This window comes from Bos indicus, chromosome 26 (assembly GCF_029378745.1).
Source record: "Bos indicus isolate NIAB-ARS_2022 breed Sahiwal x Tharparkar chromosome 26, NIAB-ARS_B.indTharparkar_mat_pri_1.0, whole genome shotgun sequence".
Classification (NCBI taxonomy): domain Eukaryota; kingdom Metazoa; phylum Chordata; class Mammalia; order Artiodactyla; family Bovidae; genus Bos; species Bos indicus.
Window position 1 is genome coordinate 34,870,807 of NC_091785.1, and position 27,022 is coordinate 34,897,828.

At 39.6% G+C, this 27,022-nt stretch overlaps 1 protein-coding gene across 2 annotated transcripts in view; it reads left to right on the forward strand.

The window, feature by feature from the left end:
* The first annotated feature begins 2,500 nt into the window (after window positions 1-2,500).
* The window catches only part of TRUB1 (TruB pseudouridine synthase family member 1), a 32,807-nt gene continuing 8,285 nt past the window's right edge, over window positions 2,501-27,022 (forward strand). For both annotated transcript variants that reach the window (XM_070780900.1, XM_019953177.2), the window contains exons 1-4: window positions 2,501-2,821; window positions 6,747-6,845; window positions 13,066-13,121; window positions 18,910-18,991. In XM_070780900.1, coding sequence (XP_070637001.1) covers window positions 2,530-2,821; window positions 6,747-6,845; window positions 13,066-13,121; window positions 18,910-18,991 — 529 coding nt within the window. In that variant the 5' untranslated portion in view covers window positions 2,501-2,529. The remainder of the gene's footprint in view (window positions 2,822-6,746; window positions 6,846-13,065; window positions 13,122-18,909; window positions 18,992-27,022) is intronic.

Below are 27,022 nucleotides of genomic sequence, written 5' to 3' on the forward strand. Positions count from 1 at the left end.
GTACAATGTTTTCATTTAGCTTAGGTTTTTATAATAGACCACAAGAGTAAGTAAATTCCTTCAAGGAATTTCAGCTTTCCACCCTACGAAAACTCTCCTTCTTTCTCCACCCCTCTTCAGATACTGGTTTTTTTTTCCTCCTTTCTTTTTCTGGTATAATATATATCATAAAATCTCCCATTTAACCATTTAAAAGTGTACAGTTGTGTGGCTAGGTTACATTGTTGGGCACTCCAAAGATTTACTGAGGGTCTGGTGATCTGACTGAAGCAGGGGAGGGTTGGAAATATAGGAAGAAATAACTATTGTATTTAAAACATTTTTTTTCCTGTTCTTTAAGGAATGGGGCAAATTCAAATGGGATCCCATAATGGGTGATTCTGAGTAGCTAAGAGGCATCATTAGGATTCTAGACACTAATGGGAAAAAAGATGATGCAGACAAAGGGTGATTGTAAGGAATTTTCTAAGAACAGTGAACACAAACTTCGTCTGTCTCACAATACTCATAATACCATTTAATGTATCTGGGGAAGTAAAAATGAAGAATTTTTCTTCATTTTGCCTTCTACCAGGATCAGAACAGTGTTCTTGAATCTTGTTTGGGAGTGAATAACTTCGATAGGTCTCAAATCAAAAGGAAAAGTTTAATTTTATGAACTGCAATAATGCCTAAGCAATGTGTTACTAAAGAATGCAATCCATAGAAGAATTACTATTAAATGTCTTAGAATTCTTAAGAATTGCATGTGAGTTGCAGGATTTAAGGGGTGGAAAGGCCTGCATGAAGGGCATCAAAATAAGCCCACAAGATTTAGCACTGGCTTGGCCTACAGGTTTCTTCTAGGAATTCGAAGAATTCGTATCCATTTACGTGTTCCCAAATATTTAAGTGCCTACTCCGTGTGAGGCACTGAAATACAACAGTGAACTAGGTAAAACAGATTCTTTGCTCTAATAGAGCTTACGTTTAGGTGTATTTTAATTCTGAATCATGAATCCAAGCGCACAATACATTGAATAAAGCAGTCAACCATGGGAACCGTAGTTCTTCACAAGCTGCAGCAGAAGTCAGCATTTTATTAGTAAATTTGCTTTTTAGTTCCTCTTCACTTTCTGCCATAAGGGTGGTGTCATCTGCATATCTGAGGTTATTGATATTTCTCCTGGTAATCTTGATTCCAGCTTGTGTTTCTTCCAGTCCAGCGTTTCTCATGATGTACTCTGCATTTAAGTTAAATAAGCAGGGTCACAATATACAGCCTTGACGTACTCCTTTTCCTATTTGGAACCAGTTTATTGTTCCATGTCCAGTTCTAACTGTTGTTTCCTGACCTGCATACAGATTTCTCAAGAGGCAGGTCAGGTGGTCTGGTATTCCCAATCTCTTTCAGAATTTTCCAGTCTTATGGCAGAAAGCAAAGAGGAACTAAAAAGCCTCTTGATGAAAGTGAAAGTGGAGAGTGAAAAAGTTAGCTTAAAGCTCAACCTTCAGAAAACGAAGATAATGGCATCCGGTCCCATCACTTCATGGGAAATAGATGGGGAAACAGTGGAAACAGTGTCAGACTTTATTTTTTTGGACTCCAAAATCACATGAAATTAAAAGATGCTTACTCCTTGGAAGGAAAGTTATGACCAACCTAGGTAGCATATTGAAAAGCAGAGACATTACTTTGCCAACAAAGGTTCGTCCATTAAAGGCTATGGTTTTTCCTGTGGTCATGTATGGATGTGAGAGTTGGACTGTGAAGAAGGCTGAGCGCCGAAGAATTGATACTTTTGATCTGTGGTGTTGAATAAGACTCTTGAGAGTCCCCTGGACTGCAAGGAGATCCAACCAGTCCGTTCTGAAGGAGATCAGCCCTGGGATTTCTTTGCAAGGAATGATGCTAAAGCTGAAACTCCAGTACTTTGGCCACCTCATGCGAAGAGCTGCCTCATTGGAAAAGACTCTGATGCTGGGAGGGATTGGGGGCAGGAGGAGAAGGGGACTACAGAGGATGAGATGGCTGGATGGCATCACCGACTTGATGGATGTGAATCTGAGTGAACTCCGGGAGTTGGTGATGGACAGGGAGGCCTGGCGTGCTGCGATTCATGGGGTCGCAAAGAGCCGGACACGACTGAGCGACTGAACTGAACTGAACTTTCTGTTCTTGGATGCTGGGTCTACTTAATTCTTAAAAGGGATGGGGGAGAGATGTGAAGATATTTCTCGCCGAAAATCTACACAGCCTTGGTGTTTGGGTTCGGAAACTGTGAATTACACGTGCGGCACCGAATTAACCCTACTTAACAAGCAAACAGGATGATAGAAGAAAAACTACTCCATCAGAGCCCTCAGAAGGGTCAGAGACTCTCAGCCAGCACGAGAAAACCAAAGACTACAACTCCCGCAAGCCCTTGCGATTCCACCCACCCGGGTAACTTCGAAGCAAGGGAAAGGCAGGAGGGATGTCGGGCGCGCTCCTTGTTACGTCATTAGCGTGCGACTCCAAGATAAAAAACCGGTCTGGACTACAAAAGCATGGCAGCTGCTGAGGCGGCGGCGGCGGTGGTGTTGTCGTCCTTTCTGAAAGCAGACCCAGCCCCAGTCCCCGAAAGTGCAGGGACAGCTGCAGCAACGGCCGCCACATCCTCAGCGATGGCTGCAGCCGCGGCGGTTGCGGCCGCGGCCAGGACCGGATCCGAAGCCAGGGTCTCCAAGCCCGCGTTGGCTACTAAGCTGTTGTCCCTGAGCGGCGTGTTCGCTGTGCACAAGCCCAAAGGGCCCACTTCAGCCGAGTTGCTGAATCGGCTGAAGGAGAAGCTGCTGGCAGGTACTGCAGCCGGGTGGGGACCAGGCGGAGGCCATGCGGTCGCCGTGAGAGCGGAAGCTGCACGGAGCATGCTAGGCTTTTTGCCCTTTCAAGGCTCAAGTGATAAAAGGAAGGGAAAGGGAGAACGACCACTGTGTAAACTCTGGACAGAAATCTGGAGCATCTCCGGCTAGGACTTGTCCTAACGTGAACTCCTGTAGTCTAGTTGGCAGTTGTCGTTCTCAAGGGAAAAAAAAAAAAACACAAAAAACAAAACCTACACACCCACAAATAAACTTCTGCTCTTGGGCATGCAGACCAATTTTCTGTAATCTAATCCCTCAGAAACCTTTTGTTTGGCTCACATAAGTGAACTGTACCCAAATGAATCACTGGCTCTCTACACTCCAAAGCTGCTTTCTTAAAAATATGTTGGAAATGTAGATATTACTTAACCAAGTCTTAACACTGTTTTTCACAGAGTGGACATAAGAATTATTTAAAGTCCCTTGCACAGATACAGATTCTAATCCTTACCCTTTCAGAGATAGTGATTCTGAGGGTATGGGGTGTTTTTAGGAAAGTCCATCTTTAAACTGTTGCTCCCAATGATTTTGGTGTAAGCAGTCTATGGACCACATTTTGTTGAACACTGTAATTTGGTCACTTCTAAGAGCATTCTTTTTGTTTGTTTCTTTCTTTATATACACTGGGAGAATATTAGAAAATTCTAAAGGATCTCTCAGTTTGTCAATCCAGTAGTTCGTTTCATACAGTGAAATCAAGGAACTTTTAGTGTTTTTTTGACACCTGCAGTAAGCCAGATCTGAAAGACACCAACTCCTCCTTAACTGAGCTCATAGCAGTAATTTCTGTAGCCTTTGGTGATAAAACTATTTAACTAGCTTTTCAAGGCCCTCCAGAGTCTGGCCCTTCCTTATTTTTCCATCAAATCAGTACAGGAAATTTCTTCTTTGAATAGTGTCCCCTGGCAAATGTTACTGCTTCCCTTTTTATTGCAAAAACAAAGTATTCTGGTAGGAATTTGTTAATTAAAACTGACACATTACAGGTTCAGATGTTAGTTGGTAAATTCCTGAAGATATTTAATACCTGTGTTATATCTGCTCATTCTTTTGTTAATACTTTCATTATACTTTGTTATCTGTAAGGATGTTGAAGGAGGTAATTACATCAGGGACAAGCTTTGTGGTGTCGTCATGGAGTTGATTCCGTCATAGAATTGCTTTCCTTTGGCCTTATTTGTTAGCTAAGCTATGGCTTTTTTGTTCCTCAAAGTAATAATTTCTGTTCTTTCTTTCAGATGGGTTTCTCATAGGATTTCTCATAGGATTAAAGCCATAGCCTGGCTTTCTGGTTAATCGGTCTCCAGGAACTGAAATTTCTTGTTGAAACTTAGTTAAAATTGATTGTTTCCGTGCTGTTGCTGAACTGTCTTCTGGAAACCACTCACTGAGAAGTAGACATTCTGATTATTCTCCATCTCTATATTGCTTGTGATTGGCCAATTCGATATTTATGTTAGCTAGACCAGGGCTTTCTAAATGCTATTCTGACTCGTTGTCAGAATTTACCTGGAAGGTTCTCTTAAAGATACAGATTCCAGAACACAACATTCTAATGCCAGCCAGGTTTGACAATTGCTGATTTAGGCCACAGTCAGTTGTCATGGCCCTTATTAATATTCCTTGCCTTTAACTGATTCATCTGGCACTAAAATCTCTGCTCTTCTGTCTTTTTGAATCCTTCAAGGCCTAAAACATAGCAGAACTTTATAGCTAGAAAAGATCTTAGTAAATATTCATCCTTGATGCCAGTGGGGTGAACCAGCTTCCAACATAGTAGAGGTAAGGTATCGTCAAACTTGGAAAAAGGGAAAAGCACAAACGGAAGACAGTAAACTTTAGGGCCTCCATTCTCCGAGCGCTGTTAAGTTAAAAATACAAAGAGTTCCCAAAATGTTTCTATAAGTACAGTATGAGAGAGTCATAATGGGTTACAGGTCAAGGTGAAGGGTTTGAAGTCTAGGCCTAGCCTTACAGTTCATGTTAAAGCATATCATCATATCTTTCCAAGCATGGTGATGTCATAATCAGAGAGTAACATTAGGATCGTGTTCCAGACACCGGAGTTCTAACTGACTGCTGCTGCTGCTGCTAAGTCGCTTCAGTCGTGTCCGACTCTGTGCGACCCCATAGATGCAGCCCACCAGGCTCCCCCGTCCCTGGGATTCTCCAGGCAAGAACATTGGAGTGGGTTGCCATTTCCTTCTCCAATGCATGAAAGTGAAAAGTCAAAGGGAAGTCGCTCAGTCGTGTCCGACTCTTAGCGACCCCATGGATTGCAGCCTACCAGGCTCCTCCATCCATGGGAGTTTCCAGGCAAGAGTACTGGAGTGGGGTGCCATCGCCTTCTCCTCTAACTCACTAAGGTGGTAATTAAGTGGTGATTACAGCCCGGCACATCCTTTTGGCCTTTTCACCTGGCTTCTCCACTGTTGCTCTGCCTTCTCTCCTTACCTTGCTCTGTCCTTGCTTTTCAGTTTCTTGTACTCTGTTTCCCATCTTCTCTGTGTCAGTGGTAAGGCATGCATGCTCAGTCGCTTCAGTTGTGTGGGACTCTTTGCACCCCTACGGACCGTAGCCCACCAGGCTCCTCTGTCCATAGGTTCTCCAGGCAAGAATGCTGGAGTGGGTAGCCATTTCCTTCTCTAGTGGATCTTCCCAACCTAGGGATCAAACCCTGGCCTTTTACATCTCCTGCATTGGCAAGCAAGCTCTTTCTCACTAGTGTCACCTGGGAAGTAAGGAAAGTTTTATGGGTTTGGAAGGATACAGATCAATACAGCTCTTCCTGCTTCTCTCTCCATTCTCATCTGAAGTCCAGTAGCTAGTATTCTCTCAATATATTGTTATATACCATGATGATGATGATAACAGCATATTGGTATAGAGCTTTGAGTTTTTAAAGTACATTCAGGTAGCATTATTTCATTTTATTCTTTACAATAGGAATATGAGATAGGCCAGGCTGGCATCTTTTGTTTTTTTCCTGGTCTCTATTTAAAATCTAAATGCTTTGGCATATAAGTGGCATCTTAAACTGTTACCTTCTTGCCATGTAACCTTTTGGTGAGATTAGCTTCTCTAAGGAATTGGTGACTTTTGACTAGGAGAGGAGGGCAGATATACAGATAGTTTGGGGACATAGTGTTCTCAGAAGTAACCCTGAATGAGATATACTCCAGATGTTTAGGTAGCTGGAGTGACCAGCAGAGAACACCAGGGAACAAGAGAGATTTTAGAGGTGGAATTGAGGACTTTTAAAACTAGCTGCCTGTGTAAAAACTTCTTCTCATCATCCTCCATCTACCAGCCCACTACTGCCAGGACTTTACTGGATCTTTGTGGATTAGTGTGGATATTTACTCAGTTAAAAAAAATTTTTTTTCCCTTGCAAAATGAGTTCTAGGTTTTCGACAGCTAATTTGGGAATACTATTTCTTTGTAATTTAGATAGTGTCTGTATAGTTTAAAGTCTGTTCTTTGTCAGTAATGTTGTTATCAGTTCAGTCACTCAGTCGTGTCCAACTCTTTGCGGCCCCATGGACTGCAGCACGCCAGGCCTCCCTGTCCATCACCAACTCCCGGAGCTTACTCAAACTCAAGCCCATCGAGTTGGTGATACCATCCAGCCATCTCATCCTCTGTTGTCCCTTTCTTCTCCTGCTTTCAATCTTTCCCAGCATCAGGGTCTTTTCAAATGAGTCAGTTCCTATAACCTTAATATATTAAGTTTGTACAGTACTTTTTATTTGTTTTGAGTACTCCATCCACACTGCCTCATCCCATAGTAATGGAGATTCTACTTCATTTCTCTAAGTAATTACCTTTTTTTTTTTTTTTAATCCCAATTACTCTTAAAGAAGCTGGAATGCCTTCTCCAGAATGGACCAAGAGGAAAAAGCAGACTTTGAAAATTGGGCATGGAGGGACTCTAGACAGTGCAGCCCGAGGAGTCCTGGGTAAGAGATATGAATGGAAATTTGATGTAACTGCCACTTATATTAGAAAGCAATATTGATTAAGAACAGACAAAATTGACTAAAGCCATGTCATTTTCAGTCTACTTGAAATATTTCAAATCTACTAGATTTACAGTGCCAACTTCTCAAGAAGCCCTTCTACAAGGTATAGAAGGGCTATGTTAGGGTATATTAGAAATAGCCAGTTTCGTCTGTGGAGTGTGGTTGGACCTTGAGAAAGGATTTGTATCTGCAGAAAAGAATTAACACAGCAGGCCTGAGTTCACTATCTTTCTGAAGGCCTGCCTGCATCTGGGGACCTGGATTTGGGGTTGAACCCACCCTTCCCCATCTGATAAGCGTGGTTTGGTGTGCCTCCGTGGTTTGTGTAAACAGTGTGGTTTATGCTGGACACCTGCTGTCCGTCTTGGAGTCTGAGATTTTTGTCCTACCACGCAGTGAGAGGGTGCATGGATGACCATTCCTCTCATCCCCTCCAATAAAAACTATGGATGCTGGGTTTCCAATGGGCTCCCTTGAGCAGGATCATTGTACACATGTTATTCCTTTTTCAGTTATGGAAGGAAACAGGATCCAGCTGTGTAAACTTAGGATGTCACTGTAGATAAATCTTAGCCATGGGTGAATCTTTCAGCGTGGGAGAGTCTTGGGGACTCCTGACACAGTATATGACTCTTTTTGTTTTTTTGCCTGTATCTTCAGAAAATGAACCTTAGAGTTACTCAGAGGAAGTCACTTTCTCTTGGGGACATTAGTTGATTGTCTTACTGCATGTGGAAGAAGACTGATAGAATTGATTGAGGGAAGAAGAGTCATTTGCCCTTTTTTCTTCCACCTTTTTAATTTGTATTTTTTTTTTTGCATCTAGTAGAGGTTCTGAGGGAACACCCCTGTGGCTCTGTGGTGAAGAATCCGCTTGCAATGCAGGATCTGCAGGAAATGCAGGTTCAGTCTCTGGGTGGGGAAGACCCTCTGGAGGAGGGAATGGCAGCCCACTCCAGTATTCTGGGCTGGGGAATCCCATGGACAGAGGAGCCTGGCAGGCAACAGTCCATAGGGTCGCAGAGTCAGACACGACTGAAATGACTTAGCACACATGCAGAGATCCTGAAGTCTTTCTTTTTAGACTGCTAAAGTGTGTATCCGCAGGATGGGGTATGTTTTTAGATACCTTTTTATAACTGTATCCATAGTCACAGAAATACACATTTGGAATTCTCCCTATTTTCCCCTGCCCCACATACTAGAAACAAACTTTTATGAAACAAGCCTACCTTTTTACATGCCCTGGTGTTTTTTATTTTACTCTATTCCATTTTTTTTTTACAATGTTGATCATAATCCCCTAAATTGATTTCATGCTGTCCTAATGGAATGTGACTCATGCTTTGAAAAATACTGTGTTACAGCATCCAATCCATTTTATTAGAGCTAAAATTAGATGCAAATAAAAACAAACCTGATCTAAGCCAGCCAAAGGAAATGGATGCTTATTTAGAAGAAAAGGATAAAATTGGTAAATAAAATTATATTTTTCAAGAAAATTGGAAACAGTATATGATTTGCATTTTCTAAAATTTACAGATTTTATGTGATGCATGTTGGCAGAAACATCTTTACTTGAGGTTAAAACACGTGAAAATTCATTTTCCTGAGTTAGAAGACTTGAATAGGCAAATTCTGACACCTTAACTACTGTTTCTGACCATAATAATTGATAGTCATTTATTGAGCACTTATTGTATGTAAGGTCCCGTGGTTAGTGAGTGGTGAGATCAAGAGTTGAATTGGATGTGCTGAGTGTTAAAGTCTCTGCCCTAACCTGGGATGGCAAATAGCTGGCACTCCTGCCTTTATTCCCCATGTCCACAGCACAGATTACTAATCAACCACAGCATTCTTTACCATTGCTTCCAGAAGTGGGTTCATGCTTCTTATCAGTTCAGCTCTTCTTGAGTTGACGCCTATTACAGCCTTCCATTTCCTAAGGCGTCCATGCATGCTCAGTCGCTCAGTGGTGTCTGACTGTGACCCCATGGACTGTAGCCCACCAGGCTCCTCTGTCCATGGGATTCTCCAAGCAAGAATACTGGAGTGGGTTGTCATTTCCTCCTCCAGGGGATCTTCCCAACCCAGGGATTGAACTCGTGTCTCCTGTGTCTCCTGCACTGGCAGGTGGATTTGTTAGCACCGAGCCACCTGGGAAGTCCCTTTCTAAAGCAAGAACAGAAGTCCAAGAAGAAAGGGGATAAAATGTGCACTTATTTATGAATAGACCAATTGTATTAATTTATGATTGTTGTTAATCATTGGCATGCAGAAAATAGTAATATTCAGGGTACTGAGTAAAGAAGTTTATTTTTTACCCTAAATCTAAGGGATCTTGTTGAAAGCTTCCATTTTAATATTGTGAAAGGGTGGCATTTGTTAGAGATTTGTGTGAGTGGAAGAAATTGCATTGGAAATAATTTTCTATTTGGAGGCTTAATTTATATTTGATCACACGTGTCCTTCAATGATGATATAGTGTGTTCATATGTCAAAATTTATTAACTTTTTTCTTAATACCTGTGATTTCTATTGAGAATAGTTTTTTTAAAAAGTAGACATTTAGTCACAGAATAAGGGAAGTTTGTTGTCTAAATTCTACAGACTGTTAAGCAAAGTTGATTTTTGGTGTATGGTAAAATGAACACTGGGCTGTAATCATCATGAGTTGTATACTGGCTACTTTATTTACTAAGTACGTACACCCTGAGCAAATCCTGTAACCTCCCAGAATTTCAGTTTATCTCTTAAAAAGTGATAACATCTACTATAATTCTCAGAAGGTTTATTGAAATATCTTAGGAAATGTCTATAGTATACTGATATATACTCTACCCTGTGAAGAGCTTTGTAAAAGGGGTTTTTTGTATTGTTGTTGTTTTTAACAAAACTGGACCTAGTAGAAAAATATACTTTTACTTTCAACATTTTAGGCTGTTATTGCTGTTTTGAGGGGGAAATATTGATGGTAAAGATTTAAGAATTTAGCTGACAATTTAAAATATAATCTGAAATTCAGGTTTATAATTCTGTTAATCTATATTTTATATAAGTACTAGAAATATTTATAAAATGTTTTCAAATATTAAATAATTATTACATATAATACATATATATTATATAAAGCATATATATTTCTATAAAGAGGGCTTACAAAATTCTGAAAAATGCTGTGGTAAGCAGAATAATGACTTTGCTAAAGATGTCCATGCCCCAGTCTCCAGAACCTATAAATATGTTAGGTTACATAACAAGGATGTGTTGAAGTTGCACATGGAATTAATGTTGTTGATCAGTTGACTTTAAGAGATATCCTGGAATATCCTGGTGGATCCAGCGTAATCACATGGGTCTTTAAATTGGAAGAGAAGGCAGAAGAGTGTCAGAGAAGATGTGGCAATGGAAGCAGAGATTGCAGTGATGCGATTGCTGGCCTTGATGAGGAAGGGGGTCCTGAGCCAAGGAAGATAAAGAGCCTCCAGAAACTGGAAAAGGCAAGGAACTTCCCCTGGGAAGCCTCTAGATAAAGGTTCTCCCCTCGGGCCTCCAGAAAAGAAGGCAGTGTGTTGACCCTGTGATTTTTACCATAGTAAAAGCCACCTCAGATTTCTGACCTCCAAAACTGTAGGATAAAAAGTTTGTGTTGTTTTAAACCACTCTGTTGGTAATTTGTTGCACAAGCAGTAGGAAGGTGATATTCAGTATAAATTACTTAAAACGGAACTAAGTTTTGATATACTATTTTGAAGTTTAACTTTAAGACTTAGAAAATTATGGTGAAAAAGGTTAGAAAATACAAGAAAACATCAAGTTGAAAGTAAAAAGTATCCACCTTCCAGCAATAATTATTGTCAACATTGTGGTTATATTTCTCCCTAGCTTTTTGTCTGTGTAGATTTTTTTAATTCAGCTTTTTTATATATACTCTGGGCTTTCCCGGTAGCTCAGCGGGTAAAGAATCCACCTACAGTTCAGGAGACACAGGAGACATGGCTTCAGTCCCTGGGTTGGGAAAATCCCCTGGAGGAGGAAATGGCAAGCCACTCCAGCATTCTTGCCTGGGGAATCCCCATGGACAGAGGAGCCTGGCGGGGTCGCAGAGAGTCAGAAGCAGTTGAGCGCTTGACACAGGAGACTGTATACGTGTACGAGCTGGGTTACTCTCAGATGCCTTCTTGTCTACTGTGGATCACTGAACCAGCAGAGAAATCGTCATCAGTCCAGCCTTTTCACTATGATAGAGTCAGACACATCAGCCTGCTCTTAACCCTGCATTCTGGTTGATAAAGCCACTGTGCTCATCCTTGTGTCTGAGAATTTGTCAATTTGTTCCTTTTTAGAACACGCTTCTCTCTTGTCTGCATGTTCAAATCCTGTACGTCCTTTAAGGCCTAACTCTGAAGGCCTCAACGAAGCATTCTCTGGACTCCGTTGCCATTTAGAGTGACCTCCTACAGTAGTTATCATCACTGTGTTCATTTTGACACAATCATGTACTGTTGTATTGTTATTTAATGTTATTCTTTCATTAATTCAGGCAACCTTTTTTTTTTTTTTTGAGCACTTGCAGTTTCCCTCGTCTGTATTGTATTTTGCCCACGAGATTATAAGCCCTTTCAAAGTCAGGATATGTGCTATTCCATTAAAAGTGTTCTTGGGATGGAGTGCCTGGTAGCTGCTTGCAAAATATTGATTGGGGTTTCTTGAATGGAATAAAATTGAATCGAATCTTTGTTATTATGATACAAAGTTTTTGCCTCAGCAGCAGGTGCTCTTATTTGAAGAGTGCTCTGCTCAACAGAGGATCCCTAAGGCAGACCGTTTTTATGTTAGTCCTTGAACCACTATGACTATCAAAGAAGCTGAGAGGGGCTTTGGGATAGACTTTATGAAGGAATGGGGATGTGCGCTGTGTTTCAAAGGACATACTTTGAATACTAAGAAGTTGGTACTGTAGGCTTTGGGACCCTATTGAGGATGGTTCAGGAGCTTTGTGCAGTGGAGTTTTCAGAAATGGTAATGAAATGGTATGAATTGGGAGAAGAAGAGATAGGATGTAGAACAGAGAGGTTGATTTAGGCTGGTGGCGGTGAGAGGAAAGCCTGGATGAGTAAGTTGGCGGGGGGATGAAAGGAAGGAGGTCTGCTGTTAGTCTGGTTGGAATTTTAATTCCAGCATTTACTGGTTGTGAGATACTGGGCAAAGTTCTGAGACTCTTATGCCTCAGTTTCCTCAGCTATCATATAGGGATAATCGTATCCTCTTGTTTTAAGGATTAAATGAGCTAATAAATGGAAAGCACTTAGAGTAGAATTTGATACTTGGTAAACTCACTGGATGATATCTGCCATAAACATCCATGATAATTCATTCAACTTGCCAGTCATTTCTCTTTGTTTCTTATAGTTCTGAATTGTGACGGATGTATTGTATGTGTTCTTTTACAAAATTGTATCCGCTAATGAGAAATACTTCAATTCTTATGAAACTTTGCTTGCTGTTAAGTGAAGAAATGATTACATCTTCTCATCTTTGGCTGGTGAAATGTGTTGTCACAAGGATAATGTTTGAAATTAAGGAGACAAGTGGGCCATTGTACTTTTTATTTGGTCCATGCAAACCTACTCTCCAGACTCACATTTTACCCTGTATTATTCTTTGTGTTGGGTTGATGTGTTATGTTTCTATTTTCTTGATTGTATACTGCTGGGCACTAATCATCTTTAAATGGTTCATTAGTTACGATGATAGCTTTTGCTTTGTTTAATAGTGAACTCTGTTAGAGACTTTATCATCCCAAGATTAACTGTAGCATTTGTTTTTCACTGATGCCCATATAATATTCCAGTGAGTCCTTGGAGATTTTTTCAAAACTTTTTGTTATCTAATTGTCTGGATTGAGGTTTCTAATATTATGTTTCACACTTAGAGAAAGAAAGAAGGTCTCCTCCCCACCCCCACTTCAGAATTTCTTACTTGCATGACAAGTTCAACTGATTGGAGTAATAAGAGCCCTGACTTTATGCTAAATAAGTGCCTTTTCTAACTTTACATATGCCAGGAAACTGTGCCCAGTGTATGTCATAAAGCATATTTTTAAAACCTAGTTTTCACAATAGGATATCATAATATCTCTTTCTTTGATTTGTAGTGGTTGGAATTGGAAGGGGAACAAAAATGTTGACCAGTATGTTATCAGGGTCCAAGGTAAGAATACTGGAATGGTTCTGTTTTTCTTGAATGTTTTCTTAATGGCCTATGTGTTGGATTTTATCAGTTAAAAAATAAACTGTATAACTTGCTTGAATGAGTGTCAATCCTGGGTATTAATCACAGTGTCTATAATCATGAAATCTCAGATTCAAAATATTGAGACTGTAAATTCATAATTGAAAAATAAATTTGACTTATAGAAGCAAAACTTTGTGGTACCTATAATTCTTAAATATATGTGTTTAGTTTTTGTGAGGGTGTTTTTTGTATGTTTCTTTTTGTTTGTATAGTTATATTTCTTAAAGAAAACTTAAAGATCATAAATTCTATTAGTTTTTTTTAAACCTTAGAATTTTTGTAGAAACAATATCATTTGGTAAGCCATGCCGTTTCCAGCAAAAGACATGTTTTGTTCAGTGTTTACAAAATGTTTACTAACTAAAAGAATGGGGCTTCTTAAAGATGATGTTACATCATTCCTTGACTGCATGTAAAAGCATCTTTAAGGCTTTGAATAGGAGAGGGAGGAGGGATTAAGTGGGAACAGGAGGGGTTCTAAACCTGGGCTTTAGGCCTTGAGTGAGAACCCTCACTGAACTGGCAAGGTGGAAGGAGCCCTGAGATGAGTCTAGATGTCAGTGTTTCTCCTCTCTGGGCCTCTTCCAGCTTTAAAAGAGGTAATAATATCTGTATTCTAATTAGCAGCTAGATGCTGGTTATAATAGCTTGGACTTGGGACCAGTGAAAATGGGGAAGATAGGAAATGTGGAAAATGTGGAAGGAAGATTAATAATCCATTAGGAAGGGAAGAATTTCAGCAAGTTCCTGGACTAAACTTTTTACTTGTTTTAAAACCCTTGTTGCAAGCGGGTTATAAATAGTTGGTAAAGTGCTTTCTCGGAGAAGGCAATGGCACCCCACTCAGGTACTCTTGCCTGGAAAATCCCATGGACGGAGGAGCCTGGTAGGCTGCAGTCCATGGGGTCGCTAAGAGTCGGACACGACTGAGCGACTTCACTTTCACTTTTGACTTTCCTGCATTGGAGAAGGAAATGGCAACCCACTCCAGTGTTCTTGCCTGGAGAATCCCAGGGACTGCGGAGCCTGGTGGGCTGCTGTCTATGGGGTTACAGAGAGTCAGACATGACTGAAGCGACTTAGCAGCAGCAAGCAGCAAGGTGCTTTCTAAATTTTTTCTTAGAAAAGAAAATGTGGTCAAAGACCATTTAAAAAATTTACCATTTCACTGCAGACTTTTATAAAAATATAATTAATATCAAATTGCTAAATAAGTTTCTAAGCACCTTCATTTTCTGAACATATTCATGGTGGGTACTGGCCCTTAGGCCAGACTCTCAGGGCCAGAGGTCTAAGTAAGTGTTTCTTAAAATGAAAAGCCCTGGAAAACCTATTGCCTTTAACATCCCATTTTAGTTATTAATTGGCATAAAAAGCCTGTCTTTCGGTTGGGAAGGATCTTCATACCTTAGATAAATGGAATAATCTCCAAAATCATAGAACATAACAATTGTGTCAAAATGGAGGAATTTGACAGTTGTACAGTAATTTGAACAGTGTATTTAAATCCTGACATGTGGAGGTTAGAATCTGTTTCTAGTACAGAATTTTCCAATTGCTTAATATATGTTTAATTTTAAAATATAAACCGTGGTTATTTTGATACAAGATTATGGATGATTTTATTTTCTTTTTTCATACTATTTGGTATTCTTCAAAATCTTTACAATGAAAAGTCACTTTTTAATAAAAACATAAGATATATTTTACATTAAGGCATTTGTTTGTTTTCCCCACCAAGATAAAATGTGTTAAGTTCACTGAAATATTCATTATCCACCCCCCTAAAAAAAAACCCAGAAGTACATGTAACACATTATATGTTTTTGAAAGGTTTTACATGTAAATTCCAGACACATTTCCAGAAGTATGATGACTGGAAAAATACATACATCATTGGCTCTTGTTTAAATTTTATTTATCACAAATCATTTTGGTATTCAGCTAGGAAAGCTGAATGTCATACAGTGAAATCACTGATCTTCAGATGACTGTAATATAAGTAGAAAACTCCAGGTGCATCTTATTATAGAGACCTAGTTCTTGGGTACTTCACCTTTGCAAAATAAGAGTTATTATCTTGGTAGCTGTTCGTATTTCTTATACTTTTAATTTTAGATTACATGCTTGTGGCTCAGCTGGTAAAGAATCTGCCTGCAGTGCAGGAGACCTGGGTTCGATCCCTGGTTTGGGAAGATCCCCTGGAGAAGGGAAAGGCTACCCACTCCAGTATTCTGGCCTAGAGAATTCCATGGACTATATAATCCGTGGGGTTGCAGAGAGTTGGACACGACCAAGTGACTTTTACTCACTTGTTGAAAAAATTAAATCTTTTACATTTTACCTTTAAGTATCAGCGCTCCTGGTGGCTCAGAGGGTAAAGCGTCTGCCTGGTATGCGGGAAACTAGGGTTCGATCCCTGGCTTGGGAAGATCCCCTGGAGAAGGAAATGGCAAACCACTCCAGTACTGTTGCCTGGAAAATCCCATGGACGGAGGAGCCTGGTAGGCTACAGTCCATGTGGTCGCAAAGAGTCGGACATGACTGAGCGACTTCACTTTCACTTTCATGTTGAAGGTGACACTTTTATCAAAGTAGTTAGAAGCTGTTAATGAATTTTTAAAAATAGCCTTTGTTTTTCACACTGGCCAGAATCTTGGAGATCTTTTTTCTTAAGCAGTGACTTAAAAAATTTTTTTGACCAGGACCCATAATATGTCTTGGTATATTTAGAGGGGAGTTACCACAAGGGTAGAGATATCTAGTTCCAGGATGGCAGATACTCATTGTTCGGGTAACAATCGTATCATATACCCCATTGCCTTACCATCCAGTCCTAATGAAAGAGGTTGCTAATGGAACAGGGCCTAACACTCTTTCCTGCTGAATCAAGAGACGTCCTTAGAATCCTGTTCAGTGTGCTAAATACCAGTTCATGCAACACTATCAATTAATAAGTAGAGAACTAACCTCTTCATTAAAATCTTTAGGCCATTGGATTAATTCGCCTTCATTTTGTAAAGGCAATTATTTAGAGCACCCTGGTGGCTGGGAGGTAAAGAATCCGCCTGCAATGCAGGAGACTTGGGTTTGATCCCTGAGTCTGGAAGATCCCCTGGAGAAGGAAATGGCAACCCACTCCAGTATTCTTGCTTGGGAAATCCCATGGACAAAGGAGGCTGGTGGGCTACAATCCATGGGGTGGCAAGAGTCAGATGCGACTTGGCAACTAAACCACCACCACCACCACTCCTTATATGCATTCCTACCCAGTCAGATCAGAGCAAGGTTTAAGAAAAGAGCCTTTCCTGTCTTTATCATTAGCTTTCTCTCCTGTCTGTCAGGCTTTACTGTGCCGATGATCAACTTTCTCTTGAGTCATTTTTTTCTCACTGCATTCTCTTTTGGGGTTCTGAGTGTATTATGTAAAAAAAGCACATAGGTTTTCTGTACAGGGCCTGTTACACAAAAGTTGCTCAGTAAATATTGTTATTACTGTTTCCATGTGTTTCATCTATCCCCAAATCTCTCTCTCCTGAGTTACAGGCTGTTGGATCACTCTGACTACAGATGCCATAGACATTAATTTTATTCAAACACTTTCTATTGGAAATCTTGAATGCAGTTAATTTCATTCCTTTTATTTCTACCTCTGACTTTTTGATGGCCTAGGCAAAAATATGACATTGATGAGAAAGAGGAAGCATGCCAATTATTTAAGGAAGAAACTTTACTCTGGGTATTAAAGTCAAAAAGAAATTTTTTACAGTAAGGGAGATTGAATGATAGATAGTGGTTCTCAAAAATAGTTCTACAACATGTGCAGAAGTGGCTCTGCATGAAACACAACAGGTAAAATGATTCTAGGGGTTAGGTGAACACATCCCTTTGACTTAACTTGATCTAAGTATGGAATATAGCTCACCCAGAAGAAGGCAATAGATTCACAGTCCCTTTACTGTCTTCCATAAATTACACTTTCTTTGAGCCAGTCATTCAGGAGAAGCTGGATGGCAGATGGACCCTGAAGTAACAGGCTTTGATGAGGTTTTGGAGTGTTACCTTTATTAGCTTCCTATATTGCTGATTAAAAGTTGGTTATTTATATGTGCTTTTGAAACCAGATGAGCCATGGAAGGGTTGATGTTCTGTTACGAGATTGCTGGTGCCATGAAAATGCTCTTAACTAGCATTTCCCAGGTATACGGCTGCTCTCATGTCTACGTGGAGAAAAACCATAGCGCCTGTAGGCAAAGCCAGCATTTCAGCAGAAAGCAGCCTTTGTATCCCCTCCAACCATTGAACGGGTATTATCACTGGGTCTACAGATGTTACCCCCCAGATGTGTTCAGAGGAGAGTAATTTCCCCCAGGTGTACACAAGCATTTTTAGGTTAACTAATGAGTGTCAACTGCGAAGTGTGACTTGAGTAAAGCTCCTCCTGTGAAACTTAGCAACTCTCTAAGATTGGAGCATCTCTAATCCACTTACTCCAGAGGTTCGTCCAATTTGCACCTTTTCTTCACACTCTATTAATATTCATTATATTTCATAAGTACTATATTGAAAATTTTGAAGGACTTACATTTTATGCACTGTATAGAGCTGTTCCTTGTTAATGAAGACATTCAAAACCATGTTTCAGCGTGGTAGCATAATAAGCTTATCATTAATAAACTCATATTTCTGCAAAGTACTCCAGCTTAAACTGCTCACATAACTGCCGATTCTTTTCAGTGAGAATTCTGTTCCTTGCGTTTTTCTCGCTAATTCCTGTGATCCTCGAAATGAAATTTGAATTTGACCAAACGAGAGGAGAATAAAGAATATGTAGTACCAGTGTGATCCAAGACAGAAAGCAGAACAATCCTCAGTTAACTAGGAGTGATCTAATTCTTCACTTGTGAGTAATGAGCAGTTCTGAGAAGTGACTTTTATCCTTTCAGAGAGCTTAAGACATAGCCATTTCTCCTTACAAGAAACACATATGTACATTATCTCTGCTGTACTAGTTTTTACATATTTAGCTTTTGTTTAAATGCATAATCAAGTTCCTAAGACTGAGCTTGGTATTTCATATAAGAAATAATAATTAAAAATTAATTTTAGTTGCATGTGGAGTAATATTATTGCAGTCCATGGGGTCACAGAGTCAGACACAACTTAGCGACTGAATAACAACATAATATTGAATCTTGTGATGACTAAGTAGGGGATTATTGTACCATTATCTCTACTCCTAGGTACATTTAAAATTTTTCCTTCACAGTCTACACTACCCAGTAGAAAACTGATTTTTAAAACTTTTTGTACAATGTTGGATGGCATCACCAGCTCAACGGACATGAGTTTGAGCAAACTCCGGGAGATAGTGAAGGACAGGGAAGCCTGGCATGCTGCAGTCCATGGGGTAGCAAACAACTTAGTGACTGAACAACAACAACTGTATATTTATAAGTGATGATTATCAATAAAATCAGATTTTTCCTTGTCATGTTGGCTGGTTTGGAAAGTTTGTGAATGTTCCTCACTCTATACAGTGCTTCCCACATATCAACAACTAACCAAGCAGTTACAGTCTATTGGTTTTGCCTTTATTTTGTATCAGTTAGGTTTATTAGTAAGGTTCTGTATAAGCTTTAAGATGTGCATAACAGTTCTTTACCTTATGGCCTGTTTCCCTCTCTTGTGTCTCTTCCTCTAGAGATATGTTGCCATTGGGGAACTGGGGAAGGCTACCGACACGCTAGATTCTACAGGGAACGTAACAGAAGAGAAACCGTATGGTATGAAGCTCATAATATGTAGTCCTTATTTCTAATATTTAAAGGAAGTTTCTCTGAATTTGGAATTTAAAAATAAGCCTCTTATGTTTCCGGTGATTTTAATTGTCAGTACATTTCTTTAGGTTAAAAAGGTTGGAAATTGTTTATCATATTGTTGCTTATATGGTATGCCTATTAGTAAAGAATTGCAGTAATTGCCTTTTCCTATAATCAATATTTTTTTTAACATGCAGAATTCTTCCGAATAACTCCCTTGGCAAAAACCACTTATATAATAGATAGGATTTAGGACATTTTTCCTAGTCTTTGGTGACACAAAGCAGAGAAATTCTCTTTCTGGATTTTACCTGCATCTTGTCAGTGTTGGTGTTTTGGTTTTGGTATATATAATTATCTCGTAGCTGTTGAAATAAATGTACTAGGTTTCACACTTTAAAATTGATCCTATTCCTGTGCTTTTCGAGCATGCAAAAAGATATAGCAAAAGGAAAGCTATTTCTCTGGAAATAAAGAGAACTCACTGGGGTGCACTTTAATTTTTCTACCATCCCTTCTTTCACTTCTTTAAGAAAGGATAGATAAATGAAGTGGTTTCCTAGCAACTCTCATCGTGCTTATGCTATTTATAATGCAGCACTTGTGGTTTTTGTACAGTCAGTTCACCTACATTATTATGTCATCAACTGAGTTATTTGTAAGCCTTCTGTTTTGTTTTGTTCTTTGCCTGTGCTTAATGTTACCTTTTTTAATGTAGCTTTAGGCAGTCTAACATCTGCTTCCCTATGTTTTTGTGTTGAGTGGTCTTACTGTATATTACATATTCCCCCAGTAGAGAGACCAACCTTCTCCTTGTTCATAATGGCTTCTCTTGTCATGTTAACATTTATATGTGGCTTAGTATCTTGCATGATTAATCACGCACCATAATGAAGAGAAAAATCACCAATTTATTTTGAGTCTTTTAAAAAATAAATGTTGAATTAACCTTGAAATCATTATTATTATTATGATGGAATAACAGCGTATGCCCACTTAATGGAAAGCCAACCATAATCTTCAGCCAGAATGCTCGTAAGATTACAGAGGCCTAGGAGGATGTCAGAGATTTCCAGAGTATCCTACATTATATGTCAGTTTATATATAGTTAGAAGAATGGTGAGGCGGTAAAATTGGTGAGACTCGTTGGTTGGATGGGGACAGAGAGGAAGTTGTTAAAAAAGATGTAGGTTTCTGGGTTTTAAAACTGTTACGTGATGGTGCAGTTCTTTGAGTAGGGATATTACAAGAGGACCAGGGGGATGAACTACTTCAATACACACTGGTAGGAAGGACTACCCTGAAGCATTTTGGAATTTTTAAAAACTCTCCTTTGTATTGTATCATTTACGACCTTACTTACCTTAAGGAAAGTATGTTAGTGTGTTGAAATCATCTCATTATAGTCTTGAAATCTGAGAATATAAGAAACGAAACAACTTTCTTTAGGCCCTCAAAAGGAGAGCTCCCTATAGTTGACTGAACACTGTTTGTAGTCCCAGAAAATGAGAGCTCATAGAGTTTTGCTGATTGACATGATTTTTCTGTATAATTTTGGTAAGTCAGCATAGTTTGTCATCTGTTTAAGCTGCACAGCAGGTACCAAGGGGGAAATAAATATAAAACCTACCTTGTAAAGAAACTTGTGTCATATGGAGAACTAGGACCTGTGTTTTCAACCCTCTGAGACTTAATCCTAAGACCTGTAACTGGTATTTTGTAATGCCTTCTTAATTATGCTGAAATAAAACTCAGAGGTTTTCTCCCCTACCTACACATTAAAAGAAAAAAATCAATGTACTATAGTAAATGGACTATAAAGAAGAAATAAAGGTAATTTATAGTAAAATAGTCACATCAGTGTGTAAATGCACAGATATTACTACACCGAAAGTCTTCATGAAGTAATCAGATACATATATGTAACAGATACTTACAAATCAGTCACTGTGAATGCCACAAGTCAAATGCAGGCAGACAGGTGTGTTGTGTTCATGACTCAGTACTGAAAAGTTCAGTATCCCCTTGTGGGAGCAACTGAAGAAGAGAATGATTTGGGGGCTTCCCCAGTGGCTCAGTGGTAAAGAATCTGCCTGCAGTGCAGGAGACGCAGGTTCCATCCCTGGGTCTGGAAGATTCCCTGGAGAAGGAAAGGCAACTCTCTTCAGTATTCTTGCTTGGGAAATCCCATGGACAGAGGAGGCAGGTGGGCTACAGTCCATGGGGTCGCAAAGGAGTCAGACGCAACTTGGCAACTAAACAAGACTGTACAAAAAATTCTGTATTTAAGTGGAAAATGGACTTAGATTCTAGCCTAAATGAAGTGAAAGTCGCTCAGTCGTGTCTGACTCTTTGCGACCCCATGGACTGTACAAGCCATGGAATTCTCCAGGCCAGAATACTGGAGTGGGCAGCCTTTCCCTTCCTCAGGGGATCTTCCCAACCCAGGGATCGAACCCCAGTCTCCTGCATTGCAGGTGGATTTTCTTTACCAGCTGAGCCACAAGGGAAGCCCGGTTCTAGCCTAAAGTAATTCTAAACAGAAGGTCGCCCACTTGAGCATCTGGCAGCTGTCCGGCACTCGTGCTGAGCATGGACAGCTCCTCGATGTGCCGCCCTGTGCACGCCACAGGCCGTCTGGCATCCCTGGGCCTCCTATTAAGTGCTGCTGCTGATGCCACCCACCAGTCATCACAGCAATGAAAAATACAGCTTTCAATTGACCTGTTGAAAACAGCCACCATCTGGGTAAAACAAGGGGTTATGCAGTAAATGGCACGTGAATGACCTCAGGTCACTTTATCCTATCTAGACAAATTACTATTTTTAGCCATACAAAATGAGTCTCTAGCTCAGACTCAACGTTCAAACCCTATTAATAGGGCCCTTTTATTCTCTATACTGACACCTTCTGTTATTTCTAAATAGTATTTTTAGCCATTTATTTAATATATTTTTATACGTTAATTCCTAAGCTGGGCTGAGACCATGTCTCTCTTGGTTTTTGGTGCTTAGAGCAATGGATGGCATATAGAATAAAGTATTTAGCGGGTGTGAATAAACCAGGCTGGTGATAGAGGCGTTGAAAAGACTGCAGGGAAGTCCCAGGAAAGGCAAAGCATCTTCCTACCTTCTGCTGCTCTTTTCTCATCCACAGTGAGGTATTTCGTTTCAGGTACAGCTGCCCGTGTCTCTGAGCATACACAGCTCCAGCGTGCTCATCTGTTCTTCAGGGAGCTCAGGACACTGAGGCCGTGGCTTCCCAGGCTGTCTTGGATATGAGCCAAGCTTCTGGGACGGCCTTACTGCTCTGGTGATGGGAATAGCTTTTTTCTGTGCCTCCTGTGGCTTTGTTACTGGGAGGAAAGATATGTAAACTGTAAGCGCCATCTCTTGCTAATCCTCTGTTCTAAACACCACCACCTCTTGGTCCCGTAAGAGAATGTTGCCAAGTCTTCTCGAATGGATGCCGCTAATGTTGTATCTGATGCAAGTGGCTCCTCCTAGATTGTGGTCTGGCTTGCCCACATATCCTAGAGGAAGCTGAAAAGTTGAATTGGGTCTCCAGTTGTCATTTAAACAAATAAGGCACACACTATATTGGGGCTAGGGTGTAGCTGGGCATCAGTCATCCCATGGTACCTTTTATTTATACTGAAACTTTTTTCTTATAAAGTATTATGCAAATAAAGGAAAGTGAAGAAAGTGTAAGTTTACAACTTAATGAACTATCACAAAACAAATATCCATGCAGCTCCCAGTCTAGTCAAGAAATAGAGGGGCTGCCCTGATGGTCCAGTTGTTAAGAACCCGCCTTGTGGTGAGGGATGACCTGTTTGGTCCCTGGTCTGGGAAGATTCCACATGGCATGGGGCAGCTAAGCCCTTGTGACACAACTACTGAGCCCACACTCCAGAGCCCATGAGCCACAACTACTGAACCTACATGCCTCAGCTCCTGAAGCCCACTTGCCCTAGAGCCCATGGAACAAGAGAAGCCGCCACAGTAAGAAATCCGTGCACTGCAACTAGGGAGTAGCCTCCATTTGCCACAATTAAAGAAAGCCCGTGTGCAGCAATGAAGACCCGGCACAGCAAAAATATAAATAAATATTTTTAAATCCTTAAAAAAAAAGAAAAATTCTTAGCAGCCCCCTTCCTGCCCCATCCCAATGACTGTAACATCTCTCTTTTCTAAATATAACTACTATTCTAATGTCCAACGCTTTGCTGATAATCCTAAAACTATAGTATAGCTTTGCCTATGCTCCTGTGTGAAAAAAAGTATGTATATGTACATGTGCTAAGTTGCTTCAGTCGTGTCTGACTCTCTGACCCTTTGGACGGTAGTCCAGCAAAGCCTCTGTCCATGGGATTCTCCAGGCAAGAATACTAGAGTGGGTTGCCATGCCCTCCTCCAGGGGATCTTTCTAGCTCAGGGATCGAACCTGCCTCTCTTACATCTCCTGCATTGGCGGGTGAGTTCTTGTACCACTAGCGCCACCTGGGAAGCCCGTATATATACATATACACTTATGTGGGTTTCCAGGTAGCATTAGTGGTAAAGAAGCCACCTGTGAATTCAGGAGATGTAAGAGACGCAGGTTCGATCCCTGGGTTGGGAAGATCCCCTGGAGGAGGGCTTGGCAACCCACTCCAATATTCTTGCCCGGAGGATCCCCATGGACAGAGAACGCTGGCAAGCTACAGTCCATAGGGTTGCAAAGAGTTGGACCTGACTAAAGTGACTTAGCACTCACACACTCATACATTTATGTGCATCTGTATAAAATACGTAGAGAGATGTGTGTGTGTATACATACATATTCTTCTGTCCTGAGATATTTGTGTTGACTCCAGGTTGAGACTTTATGAATAAAGCTGCAATGTGTATTTTATGCCTGTCTTTTGATAGACATGTGCAATAATTTCTCCCTGATACATACCCAAGTGGAATTGCTGGGTCATGGGTAAGTGCATATTTTACTGCACCAGAAATTGCCAAGTAATTCTTAAAGTGGTTGTACAACCTTGCATTTCTACCAGCAGTGTATAAGCGTTCTACTTGTACCACATCCTTGGCAACACATGGTAATGAGTAGTGTTTTTCGTTTTGGCCATTCTGGTCAGTAGGTCATGGTGTTTCATTGTGGTTTTAAATTTCATTACTAATGAGATTCAGCTCAAACAGTAAAGAATCTGCCTGCAATGCAGGAGACCAGGGTTTGATTCCTGGGTCAGAAAGATTCTCTGGAGAAGGAATGGCAACCCACTCCAGTATTCTTGCCTGGAGAATCCCATGGACAGAGAAGCCTGGCAGGCTACAGTCCGTGGGGTTGCAAAGAGTCAGACACGACTGAGCAACTAACACACACAGTGAGATACAGCAGTATTATCACATGTTTTTTGGGTACTAAGCCGTCTTTGTTTATTGTCCAGGTCTCTTGCCCACTTCTTTGTTTTGTTTCTTCTTTCCCTCGCTATTGAGTCACTTTTTTTTTTTTTTAAGATTGATTTGTATGAGTTTGATGGGGGAAAAAACCCAAAACTCTGGATATGTGCTCTTCTGTTTGATCACGTGTGTTACAGATATTATCTTCTCTGTAGCTTGTCTTTTACAAAACTCTCTTAGCTGTGTCTTTTGGAAAACAAGTTGCTGGTTTTACTTTAGTCTATGGTTAGTTTTTTAGCGTCCTGTTTAAGAAAACTTTTCCCATGCCAAAAGCATTAAGATATTTTTCTACATTCTGGCAGCTTTATTGCTTTGCCTTTCACATTACATCTACAGTCTACCGTTTTTTTCTGTATGGATATCCAGTTCACTCAGCACTTTTCCCGCTACCTTGTTTCTTGGATCACAAATCAAGCATCTTATAAGCGTGGGTTTGTTTGGAATCTATCTTGTTGCATTTGGTCTGTTTATCCTTGTGTTAACACTAAACTATGTTAATTGCTGTAGTTTTAGAATAAGTCTTGTTATCCGAAAGCGCAAATTTTGTACCTTATTTTTATAGATTTTTTTCTATAGGCTTTTTAGTTTTCTTATCAAAGTAAGGAAATTGCTTTCTATTCCTAATTTGCCATTTGTTTGTTTTTTTTAATCATGAGCAACCATTGAATTTTATAAGAAAATTTTTTTGCTGCATAGGCTTTCTGTCTGGTGATTCAAGCATCAAATAAATGATTCCTAGGTGACTAGGAATGCTCTTTTGACCTTGAGATTCTATTATTCCTCAGCAAATTTAATTCAACAAGAATGTCTCGAGCACCATCTTAATTGTATGCATTATATAAGAAGAAAAGCTATCTTTGCTTTTTAGGAGATTAGAATTCCATTGGTGAGATAATACCTACATATATATATATGTGTGTGTGTATATGTATATGTGTGTGTGTGTATGTGTGTATATATATATTTATATATATATAATAAATAGCTGTTAAAAATTGTGAATGATTAATTGCAGGAACAGCAAAACCATACCTGCCTAGGATGTTAAGTCAGAGAAGGCGACACCATGGCAGAAGTAGAATGAGAAAGAATACATCTCGTCACCTTGTGTGGGAAAATATCAGTAAAAGAGTCACCCAGGCAGGACAGGGGAATTGGCCTTAGCAGAAATGTCAGTAAAGAGACCAGCTTGGTGGAACTCGAAAGCTGTTTGGTCTTATTTTTAAAATGTATGGATGACTAAATTATGAACTGTAGCAATTTTATCAGCAGTGGCATTTTTTTCAGCAATTGCCAGCATGGTGGTAGCATTGGCTCTCTAGATTTGCAAGTCTTGCATAACTAAAATATCAACAATAATTATGTCTTAATGTTTCAAGAGAGTAAACATTTTTCATGGATCCTCATTCATATCATGAGATACATCTGTTTGTAAAACAATTTGAACAAAATGGGCATTTCAGCTCTACCTTTTTGGAGCTTCTAGGTGCTATTCTTTTGAGTTTTGTAGGTGTTTTCTATTTGAGTCTCGTAGATTCTGGTCTTTCGTTCATATTTAGCTCATAAGGATCAAGGTCACACAGAGATTAAAGCTGTCTTGCTGCACTGATATTAAAATCTGGACAGTGTTCCTTGCTGTCTTTTAATTTTTATTCTGGTGTTAGTACAGTTAATTCAAAACACAATAATTAGTTTTTGTTTAATATTGTTCAAATAAGAAGATCAAATGCAACACGTATATATCAGGATAAAAAGTTCAAGTAAATTTCCTACAGAGTGAAAATAGAAGACTAATTTCTTTCCATTGACTATAATTTATAGAAGTTATAGAATATTTCTGTAACCTAGTTTTTTTACTGAATATGAAATTTGTATAGTTATATGTGAAAACCCCAAATGTTGAATTTCAGTTGTTAGTTTCCAGTTGTTAAAATTATAGAACCGTATTTTAATAGTGCATCATTTTGTTTGAAAGAGTATCAAACAAAAGCTGGAAACATGACTTAAGACAGATAAAATCTTTGTTATGTATTGGGATGGCCAAAAAGTTCATTCAGATTTTCCATAACATCAAAACCCGAACCCACCCAGTGTATTTCCTTTCTTACACTGGCTTATTTTTGAGACCAGACTCCTGACTGAAGTTCTAAGAGCAGTGAAGGGAGGGAAGGAGACAGATAAATACAGCTTTATTTGGGGACAGAGTTAACATGTGAGTGTAGAAAATTCATACTATGCCAATCATACAGCAGTTTTGAAATCTATCAGGTAAAATTTTAAATGTGATTGGTATTTGATAGCTTTCAATAACTTGTTTAGTTATTTATAATATCTGAACTCTGGAGAACCTTAGATATAACTTTGTGGGTATTTTTCTACTTACTTTGTCATCACATTATTTTTGATCACTTCAGGACCATTTCTGTAGCTAATGCAGCATTTTTCTAAGGTCCGTTGAAGGCCCTAGTGAGTATGTAGTAAATGCACATAAAATGATTGGATTCTTTTTAATGGAAAAAAAAATGAAACATAGGAAGTTGAAT